We start from the raw sequence: 14,643 nt of genomic DNA on the forward strand, positions 1-14,643 counted from the left end.
TACCACTGCAAGTAGGATTTTGCTGGTTGTGTAAGTGGACAATACTATGATTACTAGTGATAATCAGGGTATGCAGAGCCTGAAGCATTTTCTAGAAACAAATTTTCAAATTGAAGATTTAGGGTCACTGAAATACTTCTTGGGTACAGAAGTGTCTAGATCTTGTATGGACCATTTTGTCACAAATTAAGTCTAGACCTTTTAGATGAGACTAAGTTATCGGGATCCACGCCTGCTAATAAAGCCATGGATCCTAACAGCAAATTAATGCAAAATGTAGATGATTTGTCGGCCAACCACAGAAGATGCTGGAATTGTTGGAAAAGTAAACTAGCTCACAATTCCTTGACCAAATATATCTTTAGCAACAAATGTTGTGAACCAATTTCTTGATTCTCCGACAACAAGTCACTAGATGACATCATTCATATCTTAAGATACATCAAAAGCACACTTAGGTTAGGTCTCTAATATAGGGTCACACTCACGTTTAATGCAAACTGGGTTGGGCCACCCTCCAAGAGAAGATCCCCGACTAGTTAGTGTGTCTGTTGGTGGTAAACTGATATCTTAGATGAGTAAAAAACAAGCTGTAGTGGCTCAGTTGAGTGTTGAGTTGGAGCATAGAACCATGGCCCACACTTCAATGTAAACTAGCTTGGCTAAAGAACATGTTGGGAGAACTTGGTTTTCCATAATCACATCCTGTGGAGTTTACATGTGATAATCAAGTTACCATTCACATTGCCTCCAATCCAATCATTCACGAGAAAATGAAACACATTGAAGTTGACCGTCACTTTGCTTGAGAGAAAATTGTGCAAAAAGATCATTACAACCACTCATGTTAAGTGTAAGTACCAACTCGCTAATTGTTCCCTAAAGTTTAAAGGTGTGCTTGGCTTAAATCGATTTGAAACAAGCTAGGAGCATGTGATATCTATGCTCAGGCTTCAGGAGAACCGTTATTGTTATTAGTATTACTAAAAGTAACCGGTGTGATGCAAGGGATCTTTGATTATTTATATTGTTAAACACTACGCAATATATATGTTTACGTATTTTCATAAAATATATAATTTAAAACACAATAAAAATAAATTTTAAATGAAAATTTTTTTTTACTATTTCTTATTCGATTTGTTGATTCAATCTGATTAATCCATGTTCAAATAACTAAAAGGAAAATGCTAGCCTTCTAGAAAACTTTAAAAACATTGTTTCATGAATCCAATGTGATGCTAATCACTCAAGCTTGATATGTGGGACCCAAAAGAGCACCGCTTCAATGACAAGTTGTTAAGAATGCCAGCAACATTATTACTTAAAAAAGTATAATAATTTGTAAATAAATAATAATAATGTACCAAAATGAACTACTATGTCTGACATTACAAACCATATTTTCCAGAGTTTAATACTATGTCTTGGAGGCTGTTAGCAACAACGACCTTTACAGGTGTGTTGTTGACTTCAGGAATTGGTTCAGACTTTATGAATGGTAGCAGGTTGCCGTCCTGCAGTAATGTATTTTAGTCGATCAGGTACTGATTAGTAACAGTAAGAAATATACATAACTAGGCATGAATGTACCACCATTTAAAAATAAAATAATAATATATTTAAAAACAAAAAAAACAGTGTTTGTGTGTGTGTGTGTGTATTTGGAGTTTTAAGAGATTTCATCCCTTATCGAAATGTTAGCACTGTAATTGTTGAAGAGTGATAAGTTAATCAGAAGATCTAAAAACACCTTGTACTCCTTTATCCAGGGTGCAATTTGATCAGGCTCCAAACTTGACTTAATATAATGATGTTCGGCATTGCTTTGTATAATGATGACAGGGACCTGATCTGCTTTGAGTCCAAAATACTGTTTCAAAATGGTGAACATTCATCATATTAAAGAATTATACATTTTTAACACCATAAAGAATGAGGAAAAAAAAAGGGAGGTGCAATCTTTGCCCAAAAATTCATTTGGATTTCTTGCCTATTGACAACTAAGGATAAAAGCAGAAAATAAAGGACAATTGCGCCAGAGATGTCATCATTGTGTGTCATACTTCATCACAAAGAAGAAACTGTCTGAATTGAAGGATACTGACCTGTAAAGTTTGTTGACTAGCCTCAAGGTCTGCCAGCAGAAAATTTAAGCCCTTTCCTTTGTACTGCTCAGCGACATCATGATAATTTGACTTAAATGTATCAAAAAACTCACTGCTGAAGTTCAAAACCAAAATAACCTACCAATTCCAGAATCTTTTATTAGAAGTCATTCAATAGAGTTGAAAAACAACCCAAACAAAAATAAAACATACTTCAAAGGTGTTATAGAATGAAAGAACAATTAATTATCCAATCACTCAATTATATTATAACACATGCATTGACCACAAATGAGTAAGGTATATCAAGATAGTAGTTATACCAAAATTTGAGAAAATGTCTCATTTTAGTTGGCTACTATCAGAAAGACTAGAGCACCCAATTGTAGGATAAAATAAGAGTTCAGCAAGACCAAGTACCATGTCCCAAAGAAGCAAGAAGGCAGTAATTAGTAGAACACAAAAACAATTCCAAATAATAACTAACTTTCTCTCAAAAAAAAAATAAAAATAAAAATAACACAGCAGAGACACATTATGTTGGGCGCACCACAGCCCCCGTTTTTTGGAAGGAGTGGATGTTATGAAGATAACGGAAGAGTTATAAAATTATTTTCAAATTTTTGAACTAAAATTATTTGTTACACTACTTATGTAAACATGGTTTGTAAATCTTTTGAATAAATGATAACTTGTAATGCTGAGACATTTTAGGAGTAATGAAGGAAAAAAATATACCTCCTCTTCCTTTGTTAATAGTCAGATACCAATCATTAAATCAAAAAACATGTGACCCTAGGTTTAGAAGGAATAAATTGCAAATGCAAATAAGAATTTAGCTTTAAAAGGATAACACACTAAACATTAAAAGGATAATTTAAAATTTCATATTAACATTAAATGTCTTGTAAACAGGACAAAAAATTTAAAACCTGGGGACCAAAATTGCCATCCTCATGGTCCACAATGTAAACTCACAACCCTACATTCAAACTGACTGTACCATCCATATGAAGGCAGCAAAGACAATACAAAAACCAAACGTTTGTTGGAAACTTCTAATGTAAATAATTTGCAAGTTCCCAGCTATCAATCCCTTCCCATTACTTCCAATTCTTCAAAATATTCCAGAGAAACACTCTGAGATAACATTTCCTCAACTAAGCATCTAAAACCACTTAACTCTAATTTGGATTTTCCAGTTTTAAATGCCTGACAAGAGTAAAGTCACCTTTTCTTTGAAATGTCAAGCCAACATTACTTAAATTTATAAATAAAGGAAATAGCTTGTCGTATCCTAGTGTACCCTGTCATGCGGACTGTTAAAGAGTCTGAGGACAAATGGGTGGTTGCTTTGGTCTTTATCAAAAACAGCAACGAGAGGCATACTAGACTCTTCAACAAATTTCTCCATAGCATCAACATGAAAATCCTGCCCAAGAGAAAACCAAAAAAGGAACGAACTTCATTAGACAGCTTGCTGTAACTAAAGAAATGAAAAACACAAACTAAGAGTAGTAAACCTATAAAGAGTGAAATCTGTATTTCAAAATATTAAAAAATAATAATAAAGACTCTGAGGCACCTGAGAATCAACAAAGAGTTCATCAAATGGTTTGAACAACCTAATGGTCGGCCCTGCAACGGATGTTTCCCCACGCGGAAGAAGTTTAGCATCCAAAGTATGGCCAAAATCATAGTCAGTGCGCAATTTCTCAGCCAAAGTTGTGAAATTCTCGAACTCCTCACCGGAGAATTTAGGGAAAACCCCAACCTATAAGAAACGGGAAGAAGATTTCACCAAATAAATTCCAACCCCAACAAATAACAAAAAAAAAAATTAAGAAGAAAAACTAAATGAGCATGAACTTACAACAACAATCTTCTTGCCAACAACTCGACTGCTGGCATCTTCCATGGACTTTATCTCAAGGGAAGCAGGGCCGCTCTGTCTCTTCAAATAAGCAACAATACCATAGGCATCCCGAGGACCCTTGTAATCTTGAACAACTTTTCCTCCATTTCTGAAAATCTTAAGCGTTGGGAAACCCTTAACCTCAAATTCAGAAGCAAGCCTTTTGTTTGGTCTATCATGGGCATCAACTTTTGCAAGAACGACTGGAGGGTCATGCCTACTCAATATTGATGCAGCCTTCTCATACTACAAGTACACCACAGAAACATGGTTACTTACCATCACCACCAAACATAGCAAAGCACAAGAAGTAAATCCGATTGATATATTTCCTCTTGATCTTAAAGGATTTTATTTATACAAATTAGATTACATATGAATTGCATGAATTAGTTACATATAAGGTAAATTTTACATATATATTATATGGACTAGTTTATAGGTATTATATAAGCATGATTTAGATCATACATGATATGTAAACACATGTATTTTGCAATGATCCCTCATCAAAGTCAAAGAGATAAAGAGACAAACTTAAGTTTGAAAAATAACTACTAAAAACAACTAGGATATGGCACTAAGGAAACAATGGCATGAGGTAGAGCATTTCATTTGTAGTTGTGGTAGTTCACAAATTTGAGGCTGGAGAGGTGCAAGTAAAGTTGAACAACCTAGAAGTAGATTTGAGTCCAAAAAGAAGAGCAAGAAATTAAAAGCATATCTGAAATTTAATAAAAAAAAGGAAGGAGCTAGGAGCATCTCTGAGTTTAAAGAGGTGAGCAAGGAGGTAGGAACATAACTAAACTCGAAGAGAAGAGTAAGGAGTTAGGATGATGTCTAAGTTTGAAGAGGTGAGCAAGGAGCAAAGAGCACATCTGAACTCGAGAAGGTCAACAAGGATTCAGGGGCATATCTACCCAAGGATGTGAGTAAAGAGCTCGGAGCATATATGAGCTCGAAAAAGTGAACAAGGAGCTAGCAGCAAATCTGAGTTAGGAGAGGGGAGCAAAGAGCTAAGTGCAAATTTGAACTCAAAAAGGTGAGCAAGGAGCTAGGCAGCCTATGACATGTATGAGCAGTGATGATGAGGTGCATGAGAAGTGGCGCTAGTGTGTTCGAGTGGTGGTGACAAAGAATTGAAGATGACAAGCAGTAACATGGGGAAGCACCTATCATGGTGGAGGATTGGCAGCCATAGCACTGATACTATGTTAGCTTAACAAAGTTTGGAAAGAATAAATGAATGAATGATTGTTATATTATCTCTTGGCCTCGAAAGGCTCTATTTATGTAATATATTATAAATTGAAGTTTAGTGAATAATTTCCATAATGAGGAATCTTATTACAAGCTTCAAATTCAATATTTTGAGAAAAGTGAAACTACCTCTGGGGCAAGCTTCTTACAATGGCCACACCTACAATAAAGAATGGATGTAAATATGAAATAATTCTTCAAAAAAAAAAAAAAACCAGAAAGAAGAAAATAAACTAAAAGAAACTTTTTACACAAAAGACACTAATACCAACTTTGAATAAAGTTTAGTATAAAGATGCAGACTTTCTTTTAGGTTTTAAAAAATCTCACAAATCTTTTCTTAAGTTTGGATTAAAAAACAAAATGCAAACTTCTTTTGCAATTTCAAAAATCTTTAAAAGCTCCCTTAAAATTTAATTTTGAGGCACTTATCATACCTATTCTTTTCTAACTTGTCTTCTAGTTAAATATTCATGGAAGTCTACATTTTCTTACTGAACCTTAGAAAAGGTTTTTGAAATTTTTAGAACCTCAAAGGTGAGATTTGCACCATTATACTAAAATCACAAGAGAAATTAAAGAGAATTTTTAAATTTCTAGAGAAAACTACTTTTGTTTTTTTTAACTAAATCTCATAGTAAGCAAGTGTTTTTCTAGTCTTTTTTTCCTAAATATTTCAAAAACAGTGGTGTAACAAGTTAACATCAATCCATATTCATTTTTCATCTTTGAATCTAATAATAAAAGATGAGAAAATGAAATTAAATATCAAAAAAGAAATTTTAAGTTTTAATGTTTGAACGCGTCGAACTTATATTATGTCAGTTTTTCTTGAGGTGTAGGTTTTCCAAATTAAAACTCCTACCACTTTTCCATGTAGATGACAAGAGATATGTTGACGTGAGTTGTTGTTTAATTAGAGAGATTCTAGGAAAAGTCTTAATAGTAAATCCCTTGTATCAAGACCTTGATTGTAATTCCCTTGATACAAGGGACAATCCTAATTCTAACCTTAAAATTAGTGGTCCAAAATTAGATTTTTACCTTGTATATAATTACCTACTATTCCATGTAATTAGAAATTATGAAATTTTTTCACTTGATTTTAACATGGTATCAGAGCAAGGTTTGACCTGGCTTTTTTCCTTAACCCTACCAACCGCCGTCGTCTATAGCCTCATGACTCTGGCCATCATCTGTTTAGGGTCACCAATTTGAACCCCTCTCCGACAACCCATCCTCGGCCATCTGCAGCAAAGCTTCGCCTCCCGACGATGCGAAGATTAGACGGGCAAGGTGTCGACGGCGTTGCGAGAAGGAGTTTCTTGAACGCTTGAGAGGACGATCCTTGGCCTCCTCTTCGTCCTCGTTATCAACGTCGGCAGTGCTATTGTAGGAACAGCGCTCGAGCGACGTGAAGATGTTAAGTATCTGTAGACTGAGCTTTCTTTTGATGGACTACTTCTAAGCATTCTTTAGCCCTATAAACCTTTGATTGAGAATAGTTGGCTCTTTGTCGATTCGAAAGCACCAGGGTACTTTGCGACGGCCTATGATAAACACAGAGACGAGTTCAAGCAGCTTGGCGGTGGCGGTTTGATCAGCAATTGGAATAGATACGTTTGCTTTCGTTTTGCACAGTGACGTTTTCTAAAAGTCTGTCTCCTACTCTCTCTCTCTCTCTCTCTCTCTCCATTGTGCTCTGCTCTTTAGGCTAGGATCTACGACATAGATAATGGCGCCGAAGCGAATGAACTAGGGTCTCGCGGTTGCCTCTTTACGGTTGTGTACGTGGAGTTTGGGGTTGCTCTTGAAGGGGTGGTATTGAAATGGTGACTGCGAACCTGTTTGATTTATTGGGGAATGATGATGCGGAAGACCCCTCGCAGCAGTAGAAACCGGCGCCAGCGCTGGTGCCGAAGAAGGCCTTGGCTCTGTCTCATACAATGGCGCAGCAGAAGGTGGCACTGGCAGCAAGGATGCTGTCGAAGCCTCTCCCTCCAGCCCAGGCTTTGAGGGAGACAAAGAATGAAACTAGGCGAGGCGGAGGCCGAGGCAGTGACCGTTGATATGGGCGAGGTCGTGGTGGTGGTGTTGGTGGTGGATATAATAGGGACTTTGTCAACAATGAGAACGTGTTTAGGAATAGTGGAGTTCCTGGTGGTCAAGGTACCATTGAAGATGTTGATGGTGGAAACCCCTCTGAAAGGCGTGGCTATGGTGGACCTTGTGGTACTGCTCTTTGTAGTTTGTCTCGTGATGGTGACAGAAGTTTGTGGATACTTGACTCCAGAGCTACCGATCACACGACATTCAAAAAAATAATTTCTCCAAAACATCCCAACCTCGGCGCACGTGCATTGCTAACGCCAATGGGGTCATATCTTCAATTACAGGGGCAGGAACCGTGGATTCATCCACTTTATCCTTATCTAATACTTTACTTGTTCCTTTCTTTCCCATAAACTGCTTTTGTGAGTCAAATTATTGAAGCTTTGAATTGTGTTGTACTAATATATTCTATTTTTTGTTTACTTCATGGTATTCTTATCAAGGAGATCATTGGGCATGGTACTAAGAGGGGGGCTCTATTATGTTGACGATTTTAGTATGGGCCGTGTATATCATATGCATCCTCCAGTTGACAAGAAAGACCGACAGATTTGGCTTTAGCACCGCTGGTTAGGGCATCCGTCTTTCAATTATATGAAATTTTTGTTTTCAGATTTATTTTCCAATATTTCGATATTTGATTTGAAATGTGAGACTTGCATTCTTACTAAAAGCCATAGAGCTACTTATCCTTTAAGTATGAATAAAATTACTGTTCCTTTTACTTTAATTCACTCGGATGTATGGGGTCCTTCCCCAATTTCTATAATATCTGGTTTCCATTGGTTTGTGATATTTGTAGATGACTGTACTCACATGACTTGGCTCTACATACGGAAACATAAAAATGAAGTACTGACTATATTTCAGTCCTTCCACACAATGGTTCAAACCCAATTCTCAGCTAAGATTCGGATTCTTCGATCGAATAACGGTAGTAAGTATGTAAATCAACTGTTTCAGGTTTATTTTCAACATCACAGCCTTATCCATGAAAGCTCCTACACATATACTCCTCAGCAGAATGGTGTCACTGAGCGAAAGAACCTCCATATTCTTGAAATTACTCAAGCCCTATTACTTTGGGCTCATGTGCCTAGTCACCATTGGACGGATGCTGTTGCTACGATTGTGCATCTTCTCAACCAAATGACTTCCAAAGTCTTGAGTTTCAAGTCTCCGTTACGGACCCTATCTACATATGGCTCCTTACCTACGATCTTGATGTTTCCTCCTCGGATTTTTGGATGTGTTGCATTTGTCCACCTTCATAAAAATTAGTGCACAAAACTAGCTCAAGACTTCAAAAGCGTTTGGCGACTGAGTTCGAAATGAAAAATCTGGGAGGACTTAAATACTTCCTGGGAATTAAGGTTGCTAGATCAATGCAAGGTATATTTCTTTCCCAATGGAAATATGTCCTAGACTTTCTATTTGAGGTGGGACTACTAGAATGCAAACCTGCAGACACACCAATTGTTCAAAATCACAAATTGGGAGAATACCCATACTAGGTGCCGACAAATAAAGAAAGGTACTAAAGGATAGTCGGAAAGCTTATTTATCTATCACACACTCGCCCTAATATTGCTTATACAGTAAGTGTAGTAAGTCAATTCATGCACTATCCAAGTGAGGATCACATGGATGCGGTGCTCAAAATTCTTCGATACTTAAAGTCATCTCCAGGGAAAGGACTTGTATTCTCAAAAAACAGAAACCTCAAAGTCGAGGGATATATAGATGCAGTTTGGGTAGGAAATATATCAGATTGAAAATCCACCTCGGGGTACTTCATGTTTGTTGGTGGGAATCTTGTAACTTGGAGAAGTAAGAAACAGAACATGGTGGCTTTGTCAAGTGCTGAAGTTGTGTTCCATGGAATGACTAAAAGTCTTTGTGAACTTCTCTGATTTAAGAGACTACTAATTGAAATAGGTTTTGCCTCAAGTTGTTAGATGGACCTGTTCTGTGATAATAATGCCGCAATTGATATCTCACACAATCCTGTCCAACATGATCGAACTAAACATGTGAAAGTGGACTGACATTTCATTAAACAAAATCTCAGGAACAAGACAATTTGATTTCCTTTTGTTAAGTTTGAAGATCAATCTGCAAATGTACTCACAAAGGATGTATGTAGCAAAATCTTTTATAACTCACTTGACAAATTGGGCATGCGAGACCTGTATGCACCAACTTGAGGGGGAGTGTTGGCGTGAGTTGTTGTTAATTAGAGAGATTTTAGGAAAAGTCTTAATTGTAAATCCCTTGTATCAAGGCATTGATTGTAAATCCCTTGATACAAGGGACAATCCTAATTCTACCCTTAAAAATAGTGTAGTTCAAAATTAGATTTTTTCCTTGTATATAATTAACTACTATTCCATGTAATTAGACATTATGAAATAAAGAGAGAATTTTTTCCCTTGATTTTAAGTAGATAGTTTCTCTCGCCTATTCATCCTTGCAAAAAATTGAATGAATGTCTTCTATTAGTGGTTCTGAGTGTGAGCCTTGTAGTAACTGCTAACCACCTATACGAGACGTCCATAGCTCTGCCCTACGCACCATGCACACACGAATCAAGACCGCCTTTGTACCATGTTTTAAAAAAAAATCTAATTGATAATAGTTTTCCAACATTAACCTGTTCTCTAATCATCTCTATTCATTATGTGTAAGGGTCAGCATTCAGTCGGTTCGATTAATTAAGCAAACTAATCGAAAAATTTTGGTTAAAAAATCTCATTAATCAAACTGATCGAAATTTCATATTTAACCGAACTCAAAATTAATCGAACCAAATTTCAGTTAAATTGGTTAATTGATTTTAACCGATTTAATATTTACTATATTTAAAATATAGATTTTTAATATATATATATATATAATATAAATAATATATATAATTTTAATATTTATAATATATAAAAAAATTTAGTGTATATATAATATATAAAATATTTTAATATATAATATATACAATTATTTATTATTCATTTATATTATTTGATTAATTTGGTTAACCCAATTAACTAAACCCAAACACAGAACCGAAAACCGAAAATCAAAATTCAATAAAAATGAAAACCGAATCAAACCAAATCGACTAAATTTACTTAATTAATTTGATTTTAACCGAATTATATCACCCTACTTCTATGCCCTGCTCTAATCAGTCATATCTCACTTTACCTACTAAGCAGCCACAGCGAACTCCTCTGCTAATGAGTCACCGATGCATAGCTCCCACTGTTCTTGGAGGAGCGTGCAAACAAACTTAGCTTCAAAATAGTGATCTTTCCATTCTTTAGCTCTAATTAAGCATTTTCCTCTTGTTCATTTATGTAATTAATTTTGTATTCCTTTATTATTACAATAAAAGTACCTCATGTGGAGTCCCAATCTTCAACTTTTTAAAATTCTTAAGCAATTTGAAATTTTGTGCATAAAAAGAGTGCGTAATTTTGAAAAACAAATGAAACTCACGTTAATTATTAGGTTAAGACTAGGGGTGTACAAAAATTACCAAAAAACCGAAAATCGGATCTAAACCATAAAGGGTTCGGTTTTTTGGTTTTCGGTTTTGGTTGTGGTTTTCAAAAATAAAAAAGTTCGGTTTCGGTTTCAATTTCGATTTTATGTTGAAACTGAACCAAAAAAAATCGAAAAAATGATTTATATAATATATATATATATATATATATATATATATAATATGGCTACTAAAAGTATAGCATGCAATATAGCCATATAACCACTATAGAAAATAAAAATCCTCAATAAATTTTTAAGAATTTTATGAAAAATAAAGGTTATTTTCGTTAAAAGTGCCCCAACATATTTTATTTTATTAAAATTATGAGTCCCTATAAAAATTTAAAATGCTCAATAAATTTTCAACAACTTTATAAAAAATAAAGGTTATTTTTTTTGTAAAAAAATCGGTTTAAAACCAAAAAAACCACAACCGAACCGCCACATTTTCGATTTTCAATTAAAGCATAATTTTGGTTCGATTTCGGTTTCGGTTCGGAAATCCCAAAACCGAAAATTTAGGTTCGATTTTCGGTTCTGGCCAAAACCGAACCATGTACAACCCTAGTTAGGACTTGTTCCACTTACAGTATATGCCTGAGACTAGAACCTTGAAGCTCACAAGTTAAAGTGGATAATATATTACAGGTGACATAAGTCAATATTTTGGTTACATTTGAATGTTTATTTATAAGAATAAAATTGTTGTAATAAAAGAACTCGCATAAAAAATATATTATTATCATAAAATAAATAACAATGCAAATATTTTTATGATTGAAATGTTTTTGTATTTTCTATTCCCTATTCACTGGAATAGTATAAATTTTTACATGAATTACTTTTTCTAAATTATTACATTTTTATACAATTTTCATTACAATCTTATTATATTTCATCATATTCCTAAGGATAACTATTCTGCTGCAAATTGAAACTAACCTCAGCATTAACAATTGACTTCCCTCGTGTCTCGTGTTTAGGGAGGACTAAGATTTGGAATTGTATTGGATTTAGATAAGATGTGAATAAAATTGTATTAAAATTTGTGCAAATCCACCAAAAACCAAATCTAAGGCCCAATCCATACTCCCAAATACTATCTTAATTCTTCTATAAATTTTGAAATTCACAGACTTGAGATGAAAGGTCAAACCATCCATATACAAACATTCTCCCTTAATTTGGGGTTACGATATTGTAGAGGAGGAGGGTTTGGAATCTCATATGGTTTGCGAATAGAGGAAAACTTTGTCTTATGATTTTAAGACTCATCATCCTTACATATATATATATATATATATATATATATATATATATATATATATATAGACATGCACACACGTATTACATGAGCCACAAGACAACTTTTAACATTAAAATTTTAAATTTATATTTTTAAATAAAATAAATAAAGAATTAATTAACTATATCTTCCCATAATGCAAAGAAAATTAAGGTAATGTTGCTGTGGGCGAACTGATCCCACGCAAAACGTCACCGTTGATTTCACTTGACCAACACGAGATATCATGTTGGTGCAGAGAACAAAATTGATAATCAACAAATCAAATAATTTAGGATAAAAAAGTTTTTCTTGAGATTCAATAAATAGTTTATAAAATTTTAAAACTTCTCTTTCTCTTCTATTTAATTTTTTTGAAAGATGCAAGTATTTCAAAATTTTAATGTTTGAGAAGTATGTAAAAATCTGGGAAAAGTTTATGAAAATTTTAGATTTTCAAAAAAAATCTTATTATTTTGTCAAAATTCTTTCCAATAATTTATGACGTGGTGGCCATCTAGCTTCAAACTTTGGTGTGATCATAAAAAAGAAAAGCAACTCGTCTTTGTACATGATCCGAGGGAAAAATTTGGAACACAAACAGTAAGCATGCATCAAATCAATATAAAGAAGAATATAAGAAATTCTGTGTGTGTGTGTGTGTGTGTGTGAGAGAGAGAGAGAGAGAGAGAGAGAGAGAGAATTTCAGATAATACCGTGGAGAATAGAACTCAACGACGATGAAGCCGTACTTGCTAACAATGTCGGAGAAGTTGGAGTGGTGGAAAGTGATGACGACCTCCTTGGACTCGGATTGATCACCTCCCCCCGATCCAGCTGACTCCACCACTCCCAGACATGAACTAATTTGAACAGTACACAGAACCAGCGCGATGAAGAAGAACAAGGTTAACGCCTTCACCCTAACACCAGACGCCATTATCGATTCCCACGCCCCTCTCTCTCTCTCTCTTTGGAGCCTACTGCTGCTTTTCTGCGAGTCGACTACTCCGACTGTGCCACTCACCGGCCACTCACTCTGCGACTCAGCAGATGGAAGCACCGAGACACTCTGCTCTCACGGGCTTCGGTACCACTGTTCCTGCACTTCTCGAGTGTTCAAACTCTATACTCGCTTTTTGGACGGTAGGATATTATCATATGGCAACGTGGGAGTATCTGATTAATCTTTGAGTGCCTATTCCATGCTAATTGGACGTTCTCGTTCAGATTTTGGGCGAGTATGTCGTTTCCGCACTCTCGAAGGTGACGCGGTGCTGTCCGATATGAAAAACGTGTGACGAGGAGATTCGAAGGAGATAAATGGTTGAGAAAGTAACCAATGGAACTTTGCCACGTACGTTTACGTTTTTTTGCAGACAAATCAGTCATCACCATGTGTCTGTTTCTTTTGGCTGATTCGTCTGCAGATAAATCCCCGTTATTTTATTGGCACGAGGACCTTTTTTTTTTAGGGAGGCCAAACGTGGTACAATAATTTACTCACTACAGGACATAATCAATTAATCCTCACGAACTTCATTGCACTATTTGATGGCCTGATTCCCCCATTAAAAAGACAAAAATTTAACACGCCTCCCCTCCGCCTCGCCCCCCCCCCCCCCCCCCCCCAAAATATTAATATTTTAATTAAAAAATGTAATTATATGATTGTTGGTCGACTAATTATTGAAGAACGTATTAAAAGAGAACCACTTGATAAAATTATTTGAAAAGTCGATTCTAATAGAATACATTGTTTTTATCGATTGAGATATAATCGGCTTTTTGAAAGTCTGTTTATGAAAAAGAAACCAACTATCCAAAAGTGAATTTCCAAACAGGGCATGATTGTCGAGGTTTTTTCTTTAATTTTAATTTTATTTTAATTAAAATTATTTAAAAACACTTTAGGTGGAACTTTATTTTCCAAATTGATGCATTTTAAAAAACGTTGGATGGTATAACGTTTTTTAAACAAAAAGACGTTGGACCAACTAGCATTTTTAGTTTAAAAAACGCATGAAGCGTTTTTTTAATCTGAATTAGCCCTCCCTGTAGGATTTATATCTATGTCCTACATGAATGATGTGGGTCCCACATATAGGGAATGTGTCCCATATGATAAGGATATGAATTAATGATTATATGGGTTAACTAAAAGGTTAGCTTATTTAATATGAGAAATTAATGGTGGAAGTTTGAAGAGATTCCTATATATAAATATTATAGATATATATATATAAATATATATTAGCTACTATTATGGGGTGTAGCTATAAGGGCATGCTATACATCAAGTTAAGCTCTAAGGGGTTAGCTACATTGTGGTGTTAGCTATAAAGAAAATATAGGAAGAAAGGAATTGTTCTCTCTCTGTCTCTACTTCTCTGATCATCAGGAGATCCCATAGATATAGT

The 14,643-nt window shown here is 35.0% G+C and overlaps 1 protein-coding gene across 1 annotated transcript in view; it reads right to left on the reverse strand.

The window, feature by feature from the left end:
• LOC131161958 (protein disulfide-isomerase-like) overlaps positions 1-13,380 on the reverse strand; it is a 29,753-nt gene extending 16,373 nt beyond the window's left edge. Inside the window, exons 1-8 of the mRNA XM_058118028.1 lie at positions 12,940-13,380; positions 5,413-5,443; positions 3,982-4,269; positions 3,694-3,882; positions 3,415-3,540; positions 2,109-2,246; positions 1,754-1,873; positions 1,400-1,517 (exon numbers count right to left, since the gene is read on the reverse strand). Coding sequence (XP_057974011.1) covers positions 1,400-1,517; positions 1,754-1,873; positions 2,109-2,246; positions 3,415-3,540; positions 3,694-3,882; positions 3,982-4,269; positions 5,413-5,443; positions 12,940-13,163 — 1,234 coding nt within the window. The 5' untranslated portion in view covers positions 13,164-13,380. The remainder of the gene's footprint in view (positions 1-1,399; positions 1,518-1,753; positions 1,874-2,108; positions 2,247-3,414; positions 3,541-3,693; positions 3,883-3,981; positions 4,270-5,412; positions 5,444-12,939) is intronic.
• Between the last annotated feature and the right edge of the window lie 1,263 nt (positions 13,381-14,643).

This window comes from Malania oleifera, chromosome 8 (genome assembly GCF_029873635.1).
Source record: "Malania oleifera isolate guangnan ecotype guangnan chromosome 8, ASM2987363v1, whole genome shotgun sequence".
Lineage (NCBI taxonomy): Eukaryota > Viridiplantae > Streptophyta > Magnoliopsida > Santalales > Ximeniaceae > Malania > Malania oleifera.